At 36.9% G+C, this 18,019-nt stretch overlaps 1 protein-coding gene across 7 annotated transcripts in view; it reads right to left on the bottom strand.

Annotated features, from left to right (window-relative positions):
- The window catches only part of CDK14 (cyclin dependent kinase 14), a 325,653-nt gene that overhangs the window by 62,357 nt on the left and 245,277 nt on the right, over positions 1–18,019 (bottom strand). For all 7 annotated transcript variants that reach the window (XM_068934789.1, XM_068934786.1, XM_068934785.1 and 4 more), the window contains 2 exons: positions 7,017–7,156; positions 3,745–3,891 (listed from right to left, as the gene is read on the bottom strand). In XM_068934789.1, coding sequence (XP_068790890.1) covers positions 3,776–3,891; positions 7,017–7,156 — 256 coding nt within the window. In that variant the 3' untranslated portion in view covers positions 3,745–3,775. The remainder of the gene's footprint in view (positions 1–3,744; positions 3,892–7,016; positions 7,157–18,019) is intronic.

Raw genomic sequence — 18,019 nt, 5'->3', positions numbered from 1 at the left:
CCCAGCCTCTTTGCTTTCCAAAAGCTAAATAAAGGTGGATTTACTTTAGTAGGTGCACTGTTGGGGCAGAAACTTCTGGCAGCCATGTGAACAAGACAGCAGGAGGGGATAATTTCTTATATTATCACAGCAAGATCTGGCACAGCTCGTTTTTGGAGATCTGAATTTTATTCTCTGTTCTATCCTGAAAAAATGGAGATTAGGAATATTTGGAAGGAGGGAGCAGACAGAAGACATAATACTAGAATTTCCTTCCATACCATTGAAATTCTGGAGTTGGTTGCAGGTGGTTTCTTGTTCAGTCTTTAAATTTGTGTGTCTTCTAATAAATTCCACTATCATGTATAAATGTACAAAGATACATGAAAAAACTGAACCATCTCCCATCCCCTACATGTCAGAGGATTTAGACACCAACTACCTACAAATATTTATCTTCTGCAGTTTCCTGATGAATACTGATATAAAGTATTTACAATGAAAATGCATAGCCACTGTTTTAGGTAGGATCCATTCAAAAGAACTAGACGGTTCATACTCCAAAATTCAGATTCTCTATAAACTCAGTCCTGAGCAAGGACCACATCACTTCTACCAGGGCAGCGTGCGCACTATCTTGTGTTCTCATGCGCACCAAGCATTCCACACTTGGACACTGAGGAACAATACTGTTCTGAGAAAAGGCTTTATTTTATAGTTCGTGGTAAGAAGCAGTAGCTTCAAAAGGTCCAATTCCTTGGACCTATTTCAGATGCCAACGCTGAGACAAGACGGCCCAAGCTCTAGAACTACCTATTTCTCTTTAACTGTAAAGGAGAGTCTAGATGATTAGATCAGATGCAGACATCTACGTATGTTTAGATAGATCCCACTCTTTCTGACTTCCTTTCCTATATACGCAGAAGGACAATTTAAGAAAATGGGTAAAACATGTGTATACCTTCCTTGTCCATCATTTGGTTGCCTTTGCTTTTTTTTTCAAAATATGATCTATTTTCTTACAATATTGGCACTTTTAAATTTTTCTTCATCCCCACTAGCTGCGATGTTATCTGACTAGTCTCGTTCCCACTTTACCAGCTTGTTGTGTCTGTCTCCATCTCTCTAACTCTCTTCACCTCATTCACCTGTTGACTTCATGGCCCTAGAGAGCCACTGTCATCTTGCTTTTTTACTTTTCATACATCGTTGTGCGTCACTGAGTCTTACCAATGGAGACTTCTGAGAAATGCTTTAACTGAGTATCTCATAACAAATACTCCTTCCTTAATGTTACAGTCTTGCTTACTACAACTCTTGCCTTCTGCTAGAATAACTGACTCAGCTCCTCACTCCTCTATATAGGTCATTTTACTGATTGAACATTCCACTCACCAGTCGCTGCTCTACTGTTTAAAATCACAGCCGCCCACTACTCAGATTAGGTCTTCATCAGACCTCCCTTTCACATTACCAAAACTGCACTCCTCTTTTTTCCAAATCCTTTCACTCTCTATACTGACTCCTCTTGCTTAGTGGTCTCATCCTTTTAAAGGTTTCCACCCATTCTGCCAATTCTTCGCACAAGGCAAGGTTCCTTGTTTGCATTTCTTCTGCCTCCCCAGCTATTCCGGTTTCTTCTGCTCAGTCGCCAGTTCTCTACACTGGACTTAAGGTAACAGAATTTATATTTTGTGCTAATATTCTTCCAGTATTACCAGCTGTTCCCTGTCTTACATTAAAAATCAAATGCTACAGTCAGGAACTGATCTTTTATTGCATTGTATGCACCTAAAACAACACAGTCACAAGCCACGATGGAAATTAAATCAAAAGTTAGAATTTGTTAAGCGCCTCTGGATCTTGTATGATGAAAAGTGCTATGCTGTGTAAATGCTGTGGGTGAGTAGCCACAACATTACAGGGATATATATCAAACGTACACATGGCTCGCTCTTTCTTCTTACAGATTAAAAAAGAAATCACCTGTATATGCTTAAATAGGTATTCAGTAGAAATCATCAAACTCTTCCCTTTTATGCTATTTTACATGCTAGTTTTCAAATACGAACCTTGTATTGTGTATTTTTGTACAAATGCAAAATTACAGTTGTTTGGAGGTCAGAGAAAGGAGATTCTGTACTTTAGGAATGAGATTTTGTACATAAGCCTTTACACAAAAGGCCTTTAGCACAGATGGGCATATTCTACATTTACTTTAGATGGATGATATGTCACGTTGGAACAGACAAGGTTGAAGAGATGTCTGCAGGGACACAGCCCCAGGAAAAAGTAGGGATTAGCTTGTCAATAAAGATGTGAACAGACTGCTCTGAGGCAGCCTCATTTCTGACATTAGACAATCTTAAATGGTTTGCTGGAGAAGAGCATGTGCAAAAAGTGGGGCAGGTCGTCAAGGCTCAAATCTATTAATTTCAGTTTGCAGTAGTCGCTGTCTGTCATGCAAACAATCTCCACAACATTATAGGGTTAAAAAATATTGCACATAAACGTGTCACAGTAAAACAGTGAACACATGTCATTAGGGAAAGTCTACATCTGATACTGTAATAAGCAGGCATAGCTAAAGATAGACTTAACGAAACCGTCAACTACCTTTGGATAGGTCCAAGAACAGCATTTACGTTTATCTCAGCTACTGGAACTTCCATATCAAGTCACATGAAACAACTATAATGGACTTAACATTAAAAAGCAAATGTGACTTAAAAAAAAAAAAAAGGCAGACCTGGGTTTTAAGTGAAATAAATCTGTACTTTGGGTATTTTATAAAACTTTATGAGTTTGAAATTATTATGAGACTGAATATATATGTGAATCTTTCTCTTTTATATCATATATGCTTTTTATAGCACACATACACTTACATACACACACGCACATATACACACATTAAAAATTGTGTTATGTACAATTGCTGCCATAAATTATTTCACAGATTTGAAAAACGGAAGAAAATACATCTTACTGTTCCTATCTCAAGAAAAAAAAAAAAGCTTCGGCAGAACATCTATGTAAAGGAATACAGCTAATGTGGAGGAGTTTGTCAAGCAGTAAGCCCCAATGAACCAGTACTGGGGTGATGCGTATGGACAAAATAGAGTTAACAGCGTGATAAAACAATAGCCATTCCCTTATTTTAAGTTACTCCTTAAGTAGCCTCCCTACTCCCCTGCCTTTTGCAGGTTCTAGTCTACTGTTACAGTATCTGAAGTCACATTACACAATATTTCAGTGCTGAAATAACGATTAAAAAGAAGCGGTAGCAAATGAAAGCCATCCAAGAAAAAAAACAGTTCTAGCAGGAAAGATGAAACTTATTAGCATGTCAGCACCTCTGCCTCCATCAAGAACATCTTTCTGCTGTCAAGGAGTTAAGGCCACCAGACCTACTAAACAATCAGTTTTTGTCCCTGCACCAAAGTTGAACAACAGAACTGGCAGGATATATTTTCTGTCTCCATACTTTACTAGCGGAAAAAAAATCAGCCCAAATTAAAGACAACCTAGTATTTAATCTGCTGGCACTGACTTCTGCAATATTCTCAACCTGTCAGTCACACTGATCCTGCCCACAAGGCCAGGGACTTACTCTTACTGGTGATCTGTACTGCAAAAACAGATTATCTCCTTGAACATGAGCAATTTAGGGAATGCACACTTCAGTTTTATATTTTGTTTCTCCAAAGAGAACTAAAGTAAACAGTACTTTCAAAGAAATACCTAACAATAAACATGTCTTACCTGCATCATCTGTTGTGAGCATAGGTATTCTTCAATGTTTGCTGTTTGATACACCTTTGCCATAACTATTGTTTTTTCCAAAGACTCTCATGCTTTCTCCAGTCTCTGGCTGTAATCTTACATTCGGTACAGTAAAAATAGAAGACACTGCAAAAAAGGGCATCAGTTCAGAAACTTGGATAGTTCCCCAAAAGTTCATTTTAAAATAACTATATATATATATATACTATATATACATGTATATATATATGTTACTATATATATGGCAAACACAAAATTGAATAAATAAATATGGTTTTCACATATACCACCTATTTATGCAAATAAGCACTATAATAATTTTAAATGGAAAGAAATTGCACGAACTGTGATGGAAGCTATGTGATGCCACCATTCTTAGTTGCACACATCTTTTAAAAAGATATGTTTTCAGGGTTTTTGTTTGTTTGTTTACATGTCCTTATACCACTATAAAATTAACATTTTCTGTTTTAAAATTTCCTCTTTGATAGCATTTCAAAATAAGTAAGAAAAATACAGCAAGGTTTTTTAATAATTTGACATAATGTATTCCATCTTCAAAACCTTAAGATCAGTGGAACTGAGCTATTGTGTTAGACTTCATTTTACTGAACTGTTAAGGATAATTAAGTTTGCTAAAAGAATTCAAAATATATTTTCCAATGAAACAACATTTTCTGACAGAAAACCATTTACAGAATTTTTCCCTTCTTGCTCTTTCTCTTTCCTCTGCACCTGTGAGTCTTTCCTTGTTTTTCAGTGTTAAATCCCCAAAATTGCAATTCAGCAGTAGGAGTAAATAGTATAAAATATATTCTATGATGAATACCAACCACTGCACAGATTTATAAAGTCATAGTGGTGTTTTGATTGCAGGACAGTAGATTGTGTGTGTGCACACACACTTCTGTTGTGTATACAGTCTCGATGTATTTATACCTACATTTAATTAACTATCAATAGGAAGTCTTTCCCAATGTAAAATATTAACCCAGACAACTTGAATTACAAAAACTGGTAATTTCACCACACAGTAAACATTTTCCCAAGTCTCCAAAGTATATGACTTCTTTGTTTTGTAAATATGTTTACAAGTATATCCAAGTCATACTAAATAGAAATGATTGTAGTATTTGATACTGGGATTGTCCTTTCTTGCATCTGGATTTATGCTTCATAATGATTATCTACTAGACACAGAAATAGTCTTTCTGTAACTCAAAATTTTACTGGAGGCATTCAGAAGAACCTTGCTTTAAAATATAATGATTTTTCATCTTTATTCTCCCCCCTTCAAAAGGTTTCACTGCTCCTGATGTTTAACGTTATGCAAAGACGTGTTTCTGCCAATGAATATCGCCTTATGGTTATGCTTCTGCAAATAACCTGCTGTGAGCTGATAAAAGGATTAATGCAGCCAAAATTCTTAATCTGTGAAATTACAAATTAAATTCTCATATTAAAAATACCACCCTGAGGTATTTTTTGTGGTTTTAATTCCCCTCTGGTGTTCTGCATACATTGTGCTTGTTAATGACTAGGACAAGACTGTCTCTGTTGGCAGCCTGCTGCAGTGTGATAATGTGTAGGCATTTACTTCACTGATAGAACTGGATTTAACCACTGACTGATAAACTAAGTGGCAAGTGGGTAATAAGTCCATATTAACAGAAAAGTACTACTGCAGAATTCAGAATTCATAGACTATCAAAATCCTGGCTAGACTGAATCACACAGTCAGAAGGATTGAGATGTCACCAAAGCACAGTGATTTTTGTTTTCCGTTTAGTGGAAAAAGGATAAATGAACTGGCATTCTTGATGTTTCATTAGTCCTGAAGTAATGAATCTCTTTGCATCACAGTTTCAGCAAAGACAGCCTTTCAACAGCAGCGTTACTTTACACTGACTCTTTTGAATTTTCAGCTTGTAAGGCACTGCAGTCGGAAAGCTGAGCGGTTTGGGCGGAGGGCTAGCATGGCAGAGGAGAAACTGGGAGTCCCTTGCAGAGCAAGGACAAGGCCTACACCACAGCCTGTGCTCGACAAAAGTTCTGTGTTGCTAGTTTAATTTCAATCTTTATATTCTACCAACCGGGCAGCAGCCTTCAGAGCAGAGTCAGAGTAGGATACCTGGACTGCCAGTCCACAGAACCAGTTCAAACCGTAACTATTACAAGTGTTGAACACCACTGACTAGCTAAACTTTTGGAAGAGGAAACTGTAGTTCCTGTGACTGAAGTAAACAAAGTCCTATTGTTGCATAATGTTCAACTCCTTTTTTATAAACAAACTTGTCACAAGTGACAACTATCAGCTACATTTACGCACACATGGGCATATGGGCCAGGGTTGCATTTCCAACCAGAAATTTTTGTGGCCGAGTACTGGATTTAAATGTTCTTTGAAAACAGAAAATAGCATATACTGCTCTATTGAACGAATGCTTTTCTTCACCATATTGATTTAAATCAAAAGAATGATTGCTATTCCCCTGTGAAACTTTCAGAACATTCTCTGAATCAAAAATATCACGAGTGATAATTTTTTAACACTCTGGAGAAAGATATGGAGCTGTATGATATAAATGACTTACAAATATTTAAGAGAGAATTGACAGCATATGTGTTGATAGGAGCATTTTTGCCTAGTCAGCTGGAATGCATTTTGTTTACTGAAAAAATTAAAAGCTGTATGTACATACTGAAAGCATTCTCACTTAATAATATCATCTACAATCCTCTATTCTTATAGAGTTTAATTCAACAGATTAACCAATTCTCTACTTTGTGTTTCCCAGATTTCTGAATGCCAAGTCCTTTCTCAAAGGTTACTGTTACAACAGATACAGTTTCTGTGAATCAAACCCTGCTGGATTTTTATCCCGTATGCTGCAGCCTAGTTAAAAAGTACTGTGTGTTATAAAGTGAAAAGTACTAAATATGTAAATTGTATTTTTCCTTTTGCTTTATGACAATTCAGATAATTCTCTTGGCTGCACACACAATCAAATACAAAGATAGCTAGCTGCAGACTGCAGAGCAGAGATAGCAAAAAAAGAATCCATTTTTTCCTATGTCAAGCTAACTGCAATTTCAGCTACACAATTCCACTCATGTATTTTGTGTGTGGATGCATATGTGCATGAAGGTGTTCACATGTGAGTGTTTGCACACATACAACTATACATATACACACGTCTGCATAAAACAGAGCCTTTATTTTTAATAAATTCAGAGGTGGTTACACTCACTATCAGTTAACTCCCATAGCCGTGGGGGCAGATCACTGAAATACTCGTGGCTCAGGGCTGCCGGTGCTGACAATCTGCTCTTTGGGAAACACTGGAGTAGTTTGGAGGCTAGATCCTCTGCATGATTCACATAGCTCAGCCTGAAACACAAACAAGGAGAAGTTTTTTGCTTTTCCGAAAAACAATTTCTTTACTCAGTTTACTAATACCATCTGCAGTCAGCACCGTTGAAGCACTGAGCCTTGCTAGCTAGTATGAAGACAAAGTCTCTTTTGAAGCAGTGCCAGGAAATATATTCCTCAGGTTAAGGAGTCAATGAGTTATTTCTGGACCAGTATCTCAAAATCTGTCCAAATTTTACACCTACAGAGCACATAATACAGCACACCACATATGCCCTACCTACTGCTTATGAGCAACAGCATCTTGAAAGCAGGCTATTACTGCACGGATTTTTCCATTTACATTTTATCTTTGAACATACTGACAGGCTGAGAATTTACAGAGCTGGAAAAAAATGGTTATTACTATCTAAAAACATAAAATCCACACTGAAAATAACAGTAGTATTTATACAACTCTGTGAGATATCAGTTATTAAAATCCAACAGTGCTTGACACACTACATATGTATCACATTACATATAGGCACTTGTCTTTGGTGAAGTACTGACTTCTTATTCTTCATATACTCACATGGCAGGGCGCTGACTCTTCATTAGGGGTTAATGCAATGCAATCATTCAATCTTAAGTGAAATAAATTTATTTTCTGAGCTGCCTAGGGAATTCTGAGACAACTCAGTGTTTTATTGGGAGCAATATGCTTAGAGACATTACATGAAAACATAAAAAAAAAAGATTAAAACATAATAGATCTGGAAAGGAAAGAGTAAAATGGTAATCAGAAGAATGAGGCTTTGGTTGGGTATCTTATGGCCTCCTCCTGAGCCTTAAAAACCCACCAAACTTTTTGTAACATGCAATCAGAACCTGTATCTTCTACACATGGATCATACTGCTATTATCAGTATATAAGGTTACAAATTCTAGTATATCTTTGCTCATTAAAATTCTTATCAGGTAAAAATGCCAAAATGTATAAAAGGTCTCCCATTTTCATTGCAGTAGTTTACCAATACAGATGTAGTACACTGCAGTCCAAAATACTGCAGTATTTGAAATAGATGGTGTTATTTTCCTCTAAAATCAATAATCCTACAGCATGGTTCATGCAAATTCTCATTCTCCATCAGCTCAAGCTGACTTTCTGGAATACCAGTCAAGAAAAACATGTGAAACAGAGTTAATTTTCATGCACTTCACGTAGGGCTGACAATCACATAATTTATAAGCATCAGTCAGTAGTGTATGCACTGGTGAAAACTATCTGCAACAATGAAAATACAACACTGAAAACACTAAATTAAAAAAAAAAATCTATTGAGAATCTATAAGTCACCAAGGTCACAGACATAATCTTTTGTCTGCGCCCATACTACACTCAGCGCAAACAGGCAGCATCCGTTAAATTGAAAAAGTCAAAAGCATCTGTGCAGACTTTCCTCCTGAGATTTTTGCACATAGTAGTAAATGTAAGTGCTTAGTATACTAAATTATGTGCTGGTATGTGGATGCTATTTAGTATACTAAATTATGTGCTGGTATATGGATGCTATTTAGTATACTAAATTATGTGCTGGTATATGGATGCTATTTATAATGATTTAAAAATATTCCACTGGCTGCCTTTTGAATCTGTGGGCAATATAGCAGTTTTTGAACACTATGCCTATCTATCTGATCTGTTCTTGAGAACAGATAGGATATTTGTCCAGAAATTATCTGGGATCAACAATTGCCTGGTATTGTTGATCACTCTAAGCCATTATTTCTCATCAGCTGCAGTCTTACAGAATTCCCAGGATTTGGGTTTGATATTGCTGTTCTAGGTTAAACAGAGGCAAAATTCTAGTATTTCTGCTGGGTATCATTTTTCTCTCTTCTTTTTCATTTCCAGTTCATGACAAAATAAAGGCATATTGAAGGGAATAGTCATTGTCTGTAAATTAAGTTCTACCAAAGGATTGATTCTAGACTTCTTACACTATCAAGCTGTGGAACTGTTTTCATTCAGCTTTCGTAAAAATTACAAGTTCATTAGACAATACAGCAAACTATCAGGAAAAAAGGCTATTCTTAACTAAGAAAAGGAAAAGGAGGGCAAAATATCCAGGGAAATTTTGCATTAATTCTTCTGCACATCCAAAATTCCCAAGAACCAGTGACTATCTTGAGTCTGTGAAGCCTGTCTTGTGTCCTAATCCCAGCTATGCCAATTATTTGCTGAGAGGTCTTGGCAAATCATCGCACTAAAGTTTTTCATTTTCCCCCACCAAGTAGCTGCATCCCCTTTTAGGAGCCAAAGTAAACATGTTCTCTTTTAAATGAAAGCTACTGTTAAGCTAGAAAAATGAGGCCACTAACTTAAGTACTGATATATTATTCTGCAATGTAAGACACAGAATTGCACCATTCATTAGCTGCTCCTTAGGTGCAGAGAAGATGCTAATTAAGAGAGGCAAAGCATCAGGAAAAAACATTCAAACATAAATGAATTCTGAATTGTAGTTAAAAATTATGGGTGATGACACTCTAGTTCCTTGGTGCTTTTGAATACAGTAGTGCCACAATTTTAATAGATCAAATGGTCAAAGTGTCTGTCTGGTACACTGCTAAGATGTACTAACAAATTGAAAATATTTTTAGTGGGAACAATTTAAGAAGCCAAAGTCACCTTCCCAGTCTAGAAATCAAAAAGATATCAGTTCACTGAGAAGATCAGTCAAGAAGCCAAAGACAAATAACAAATAATCAGTAGATGATAGCTATAAAAAAACAAGAAAAATATCTGGGGCTGCAATATAACCACATCTACTGATGAAATAATTGTGAATAAAACAGTAAAAATTAGAACCAGCTTTAAAATCAGTAAATAGAAAAATGCTAAATTCATTGCACAAATAGTCTGAAAAAATAGTTTAATCTGCTCTAATTATAACATTTACTTGCCCTTATAATATGTAGAATAGTGCTGTGAGGATTAGTTGTTTATACAGCACTTTGAAGATTCCAGTTGCTACATTATTAGTATTGTTATGCTCCCAAGCATTTATAGATTTTAAAGTCAGAAGGGACCATAATGATCAAGTCTGACCTCCTCTGTAACATAGACCAAAGAAGGTCATCTAAGTAACTCATGCATCAAGCCATTACTTCTCGTTAAGTGCAGCTGTATCTGTAAATCTACATAAAAGTTCTGGTTTTGTTTATGGAGATTTGCACAGCAAAGAAGAAATTCTCTAAAAACCATGTCCTCTGCTAAGGTCATTTCTGGAAATCAGTGGACACTGCAGAAGAAATACGCCTGTGCCATCCTGAGGTTGTCAGTCTTGGAACTGATGCCTTAGCGGAATGTGTGACTAATTTTGCTGCTTTGTTTAAGGAAAAGCTATTCTTTTACTTAGGAAAAATGCACTGTATGATCATGTATTGAAATACATCTACCATATCAGAATTGTTTGGAGAAACCCATTGAGTGCATAACCTCAGCGGTTTGGAACGTCTGGTTTTGTTTCTTTCCTTTTTTTCTTGGCTAATAGTCTCTTTAAAATCTCCTCCTGAAAACATTAACAATTTGCCTGATACAAGTTTGAAACATGATACCTCAACAGGGACAAAGGCTGAATTTTCTGTTGGAGTTCAGTAGCTAAATATCTAATACAGAAAAGTTAACAAAAAAACTAAAGGGAAAAAAGATTTGATTTTTAAATACACCTCCTTCAGTATGGTGACAGGATGGAATTTCATACAATATGGCTTTGTGTCTAAACCATAATAGCATGTTTTGTCTCACAGCAGTTGGGCCATATAGTAACTTGGCATGCATGATATGGCAAGTCTCAATATTCACGCTTCACTTACTGTCACACTAATCACTGAGGAATAGTTACTAGCCATGACAGCAGATACTTTCAGAAAATGTGGTGTACAGCAAAATACAGGAAAACCTTTGGCAAGCATTAAATAATACCTAGTACTGTTATAAGAACTTTTGTGAATATTTTTACCGACGTACTCTGATGACATTTGAAAAAAAACATTGATTTTCAACTTAATCTCAAAAACTGTAAATGCTTTTGCTGAACAAAGACATTATATTAACCTATCTCATCTTAAACATATATGAACCTGACTAAACTTGAACAGCGGTATATCTCATTGGATGACAATAATTTGATTTAATTTCAGAAAACAGGCTTAAATATCTTTCTACTGCAAAGGAAGGTCAGTATTTGGTCAAGCAGAACATGACTAAGATCACTGAAGTTTAGTTTAAACTTTTGAGAAAAAAAGGTTTTGGGCATGTGCAGTGAACTTCTGAACTCGGGGTGATTTGCTTTTAAATGCAGTGAAGAATGCAGCTCAAATTCACAGTAATAAAGACAAATGGCCATTAAAATAAATGGAGATAATATGCTGTCTATATACTCCAAACAGCAAGAGGTAAACACTTCCCAAAGCAAAAATCATTTACTGGTATATTTTCCATTTCAAGATGTAACTCTCAGAGATATCATTAATTCATTTCCCTTGACTAGAGTTAACAGCATGGCCTAAAGGACTGAGGCACCTAATTCCCTTTGGAAATCTCAGCTCTACTTCTTTATTCTCAGTAATCCCTTGTAACCTGAAGTGCTGAAAGATAAAACAACGGTTAACTAGAATAAGGCATCATTTAGCAGAGTTTAAACTTTAATGAAATAAGGAGAACAAACCAAAAAATTCCATGCCTTGGTATGAATTAGGGAGAACCTACTGTAACCCTAAAAGTTTGCTTTACAGAAAAAGCTGTTACACGGCAATCCTCTCTAGACAACTGAAGGGCTTCTGTACAATCCATGCACTGTTTAACCCACAGTCGCACAGCCACAAAGGCCATATTCCAGTTCTAGGATCTTCCCCCAAGTCTGCTTGTGGCTGGCTTGAGTTTTTCCATCTTGTCCTAGCTTTAGGCCTCTCCTGAGTTTTAAGATGAAACTGTGCCAACATTGTCTACTAAAGTTAATGTTTTCTTTGCAAAGCCATTTCATCTTCCAACCAGCTGATCCGGATATGCCTTTTGGAGCCTTGACTGTTTTGTACCTCTGCATACGTGTGTGATTCTGCTAGGAGTACCTCTATAGTACACAAATCAGAGCGGCACTCTACCTTAGCTAACATCCCCCTTTTACTAAATGTCAGCAGCTTTGTCTGCTGTTACACCCGTGCTGAGATCGGCTGCTGTATTCAAAAGAAATGACTTGCCAGCTCCAGTGTGCAGAAACGCACTTACAAACTGCTCACCTAACAGGTCTGGTGCACCTCCACTGAGGTGGGAAGGAATTTAGTTGTCATGAAACCTTTGCAACAAGGGATCACAAATTTCGATGCAGACGCTTTTAGCTTTTGATACAGATGAACACATAAAACCTGCACATCAAGACAAAAATCTAACACAGAAAAAAAGTTATTTTTTTCTAAATGTTTTACACTTCTGATTCATTCCACTACCTTTAGAAGGTGTCCTACCCCTTATAACAATTTGCAAAGGAGAAAAATAGCACAGAAAGCACTGAGGACCAAAACTGAAGAACAGAGGCAAAAACATTTTAAAGGAGCACTGCAACAAGTTTTTACTCTTGCGTTGTTAATCAATCACAAAATACAGAGTTTGTTCCACAGCACAGTGTAGAGGTTCCTCAGGCCACACTGTACCATAACCATTGTTTAACCTACAGTTAAACACAGCCATACAGGCCATATTTCAATTTTGGGACTCTCCACCACTTCTGCACAGGGCTGCCTACAACAGGCCTAACTTTGCACTGAGTTGTGTGCGTTCTTCGGAAGAGGCTGTTTCCAAATATCCTATACCCCTCTTCCCCTTTCATAAATTGAGGTGCTGGTAGCAGTTTAGATTCAGAAATGTTCAGTCAGGCTTTATAAGCTCTGGAGGCCATTGACTGAACACTCTTTCAGCTTGGTACCTCATGAGAAGTAAGATATAAAATAAAAGCCATGACAACCATTTATAATTATTCTCACTAAGATATTTGCACAGAGCTAGAAGTATCAGTGTTTCATTCTTTGGTATTGCTGTTAATGTAGATGTACAAGAAGGTCGAAGCCCTGTTTGGAAAGCTGCGAAGATTAGTTCATTTATTGCATTCCAGCAAGGTAATAACCCTGACCCATTTGAACTAATTCTCACTTAACAGTTTCACAGATGCCATTTGCTGGAAAGCAGCCAAGATGAATAGCATTTCATGAAAAAAATGAATGCAGCAATGAAGGTGCTAACAAGATAGGCAACTACTTTTTTTTTTTTTTTTAATTGAAGCAGATTTACTCTAGGTATATCATTTTTATACACTTGGTAAATTTTTACAAGTATCTACTGACCCAGTACATAAACTGAAGTTATAGTTCCAGGTTTGAACTTCTCTGAATGTAGCATTAAGATGTTAATCTCTTCATCTGCTTTGAGAATTGCAGGTTTTCTTTCCAGAACAAGTAGATGGAACTGATAAATCCTGTAAGGTTCCAGTCCAGAAAAATCAGAACTAGTTGCCATTGAGCGTCTCCAAATAGTGCAGTAGGAGTGATCAGTCTTCTTGACTCTTGAGTCCCATAACCAACATGTTCATGGGGCCCCTAAAGATAAATTTTGGGGACCCAAGGGAAGGGGCAACTCCAGTAGCAGTTCAATGGCAGGAAGCAATAATGGTTTGCAGAGTGCTCTCCTGCTCCAGCGGCACTGGGGAAAGGTGACCTGACCCTGCTGGCTCAGCAGCGACGGGTGGCTCACTTCATTCTACAGCTAGAGATCAGAATTACTTAGAGCCCTCCCGTGCCCAAGCAGCTTTGCCACCAGTCATGTGGCATTGCTATAGTAAAATAAGCTTACTTAAATTGTTCAGAAGTTGTGTGTAGCTTCAGAAACTCTTTGCTCATAGCTAAGCTAGACTAGTGATTCACCCCCTTAAAACAATTCACGTTTGACAATGTCTATTAAGCTCAGCCTTAACTAGATCATAAAATCATTTGGATCTGCTTATGTGGACATTGCTGAACGTAACTCATACAAAAACTTGTGATATAAGTCTAGCTTCCCCTGGTTCTTTCTGCACTGGACTTGACATGTTTTAGTGGCCTTTTCAGATCTATTACTGTATTTCAACAACACATTGCTTGTGATGTCCTGTTTGAGAGGTCTGCTTCATACAGAAAGCAGAATACAAGAGTAGGCCTTTAAAAATTAAATTTAGTTGTTTTGAGCTTTAAACTCTAAGCCTAAAGAGAGTCAGTCAATATGCAACAGACTTAATAGTATCCTGTTTTTCGTCCTTCTGTAGCCTGACATGCATCCTTATTTGATGCCTCAGAATAAATATGCTGGGCTATAAAATCTTCCAAAGAAACCCAGCATCAACTATCGACAGTATAAGGATAGCAAATAGTTTTAATTGACAATATTGCGCAGTTTTTACCTATTTGTTCTATGCCATTTAGCTGAAGTATACATCTCACATATTTGATAGTAGATATCTTTTTGCCAGCATAATATATGCTGGAGCATCAAATGAAGTGAGAACTATGGAGTCTGAGTGGAAGATATTAAAGAGAAGAAAAATAAGCTTATTTAAAAAGCAAATACACAGTATATGTCAAGTCATCACATACTCTCTAAGCTATGGAGAATGTGGCTTTCTCTGATATGATTGTGTAACTTCCTTAATTTCTGAGGATTCTTAAGTTGTGATATCCCAAACAACATGACTGCTGGGTAGAGTATACTGCTATTGTTTAAACAGTTGTTTTTCACAACAAATTCTTTAAACACAAGCACAACAAACCTTAAGTATTTCATATTATTTCATCCATTTTTCAGTAGTTTCTCTGAGATAGAGATATTTCCCAGGAAAAGTATTTCCTAACAAATTTAAATTGGAGCATCCTTTACCATTTTTCCCCCCAAAATAATTCAGCAATCACTTCTTTTTCATTTGACATGCCACCATCGATCAGTTATCTTAATTCTTTCAGCATTCCAGGTAGCCCAATTTTAAAAAATTTCATTATGGAATACATATAAACGATTACTTACACCCTGACAGAATATATCTGAATACGCTAGATTTATAGTTTATTGGAAAGTCTCTGCTTGTAGTAAATGCAATTAATGAAGAATGACAACGTGGTGGCAACACTTAATCAGAAGCTTTTGATTATTTTGAAATCCTTTAAAGGGCATGAATCTTCTGATCAGGAGAGTGCTTTGTAAAGGCCTTCTTGCATCTCAATAAGTTGAGCAGAATATCCTTGGAAAATAAATAGAGCTAAAAATAATTACTAACACCCCCATCACTTTATGAGCTATTATTTCATCAGAAAATGGGGAAAATATATCTTTAATCCTGAACAAAAACTCTTCAAGGTTTATGTTCTCTATAAACCTTTCACTGAGAACTGAAAATATAAGTTAGTAATGCAATAAATGCCCTAACAAATATATCAGATTTTTCACTTAATGCTTTTTACAGGCTTAAACCAAACTGAGTGAAAGAAAATCACCTTTTACAGTCTGACTCTTAAAGGAAGAATGCCTTTCTGTTATGCTTTTTAAAAGAAGGCATGGTGAATTTATATCAACTTCACTGAATCTTGGGGCACGATAAAAGGAAGAAAATACACCAGTGGAGTTAACATTCCATAGCATTCTTTCTTCACATATTTATTTCCTCACTGGCTGGACAAGAGCCAAAAAAAAAGGTGGGGGAGGGGGGGTCACTCCCCTACCCCCAAAAGCCTAGGAATAGCTGAAATAAACCTTTGGCTCACAACGCAGTCAAAACTCTGTGCTTTTCCTCTCCCTACTCCCAACAACCTGGATTTTTTCTCTCCAAAGAAATACAACCAAAAACACTGCAAACAAAAAACAACCAAACTCTGGATTTCAGATTTGGCAGTGGGTGCAGCTGCTAGGCAGTAAACAAAGTTCCCCCTATTTTCCCTTATTAAATGACTACAGAAAGAAAAATCCAGCTGTTGTTTTGGTCCTATTGCTTTTTGAAAACTTAAAAAAAAAAAACAAAACCCCAAAGCCAGAGCTAAGATCTAATAAAGAAACATTAGCACTGCCTTATAAATCTCTACCCTCTTGTCTGATATTTTATCGTCTTGGGTTTGAAAAGTCTTAATTCATTCTAATGTAAATAAGAACTGGTCTGTTTGCTCAGTGCTTCAACAGGAATTTGCTGCAAGGTTGCAGAATGCAGGGAGTGCCCCGCAAAGGGTGACCTCCCTTTAGTCAGTGCAGCCTAAGATCATTTATCACTGTTAACCTACAAATCTGTCTTGCTGGGGCCTCACATCCATCAACCATTTGGAACAGCTACTTGTCCTGTCCTCCCACAGCTCCCTAAAACAGCAGTTTGGTCTGATCTTTTCTATTATTGTATACCTCTCAGCTAATAAAATATATTTTTATGGCTATGGAAGGCGCAGAAGTACTTTGTATTTATCTATACAGCTCATTAAAGGTAGATAGACATTTGGAGGCAAAGAGAATGCCTCAAGCCTGGAAAGCTCATGGAGGCAGACCCCAGGCATATACATGTATTTAACTTCATGCATATGAGTGGCCTGGCTGAACCCAATGAGACCGAGTATTCGTGTAAAACAAGTTGGCTTACTGGTCTTTTCAGAACCATGCTCTTAAGTTAAAACATGACAGGAATATAATGAAGACCTAAGAAAAACTGAGAAGTGGAGACTCAGATTATATAATGAGAGCATATTGTCAACATATTTAAGGCTATGCAGCCAAAAAACACATTACTATATGCATATATTTAGACAGACCTATCATACATAACTAGCTGCAGCTCCCTGACCCTCAGGAACCTGCTTCCGGTGATCTTAGAAGAGATCAGGGGATGGGAAACCACTAGCTTATACTGCAAAATGTGAAAAACAGAGCTAAGGTCTAGAAAAGAAACATTACACTGCCTTATAAATCTCTACCTTTTTGTCTGATATTTTATTCCTTCTCCAGATTCACTCTCCTGATTTAAAACACAACTCCTTCTCTTTGCATTAACGGAGATTCTTTCTAAAGGGAACATCAGTAATCCTCCAGTAGGAGGAAGGTCTTGGCAGATTGAAAAATCCACTGCATAACAGGTATTTTTGCTGTTTGTACTAAGAAGAGACAAATACACTTGTGCCAATCTGTTAAAAGAAGCCTGAATTTAATTTTGGTCTTGAACAGGGAAAGACTGAAGTTAGTTAGACTTGCTCAGGAAGGGTTTCTTAGCTACAGAGACCATTATGGAAAGAGAAAACTGATGGCTCTTCAGTAGGCAGTTTGGCGAAAAGCTAACATGATTTTGTGCTAAAATGAAAAAAAAGCAAATGAAACGCTACATATCCACGTGTATCTCTGCACTGAAGTGTCTCTTTAAAAGGTTGCAAGGTTGCTGAGATTTAACACAACAGCTTATGCCCCTTTTATTATAAACAGGTTGGAGATGAATGACCAGATCACAAATTCCATATATTTCAGCTATTAATTACTAAAGTGTGTGGACTGTAGGTGCTTGCACTTGAATCTTGTATATGGGTGAGGATGCAGCGCTATCTGACACTCAAAAACTGGCTTGGGGTGAGGAGGCACTGAACTAATTTTGCAGATCTTAACCTGCCAATCTAACATGAAAGAAATAGAGCTAAGCAGGGAGTCAGTGTAATTTAGACATACATAAGCATGGGTGATTTAAGAACTAAATCCAAATTGCTATCTATAACAGTGACCATTAAGGGTCAGATTTCCAAAAGAGCCAGCTATCACTAGAAACAAACTGCCCGAAAAGTTCAAGTAACTTCTAATAACTTAAAATA

The sequence above is a fragment of the Struthio camelus genome, chromosome 2, assembly GCF_040807025.1.
Source record: "Struthio camelus isolate bStrCam1 chromosome 2, bStrCam1.hap1, whole genome shotgun sequence".
NCBI lineage: Eukaryota > Metazoa > Chordata > Aves > Struthioniformes > Struthionidae > Struthio > Struthio camelus.
Note: the sequence above shows the minus strand (reverse complement) of the source record. Positions and strands in the feature narration are given on the sequence as shown.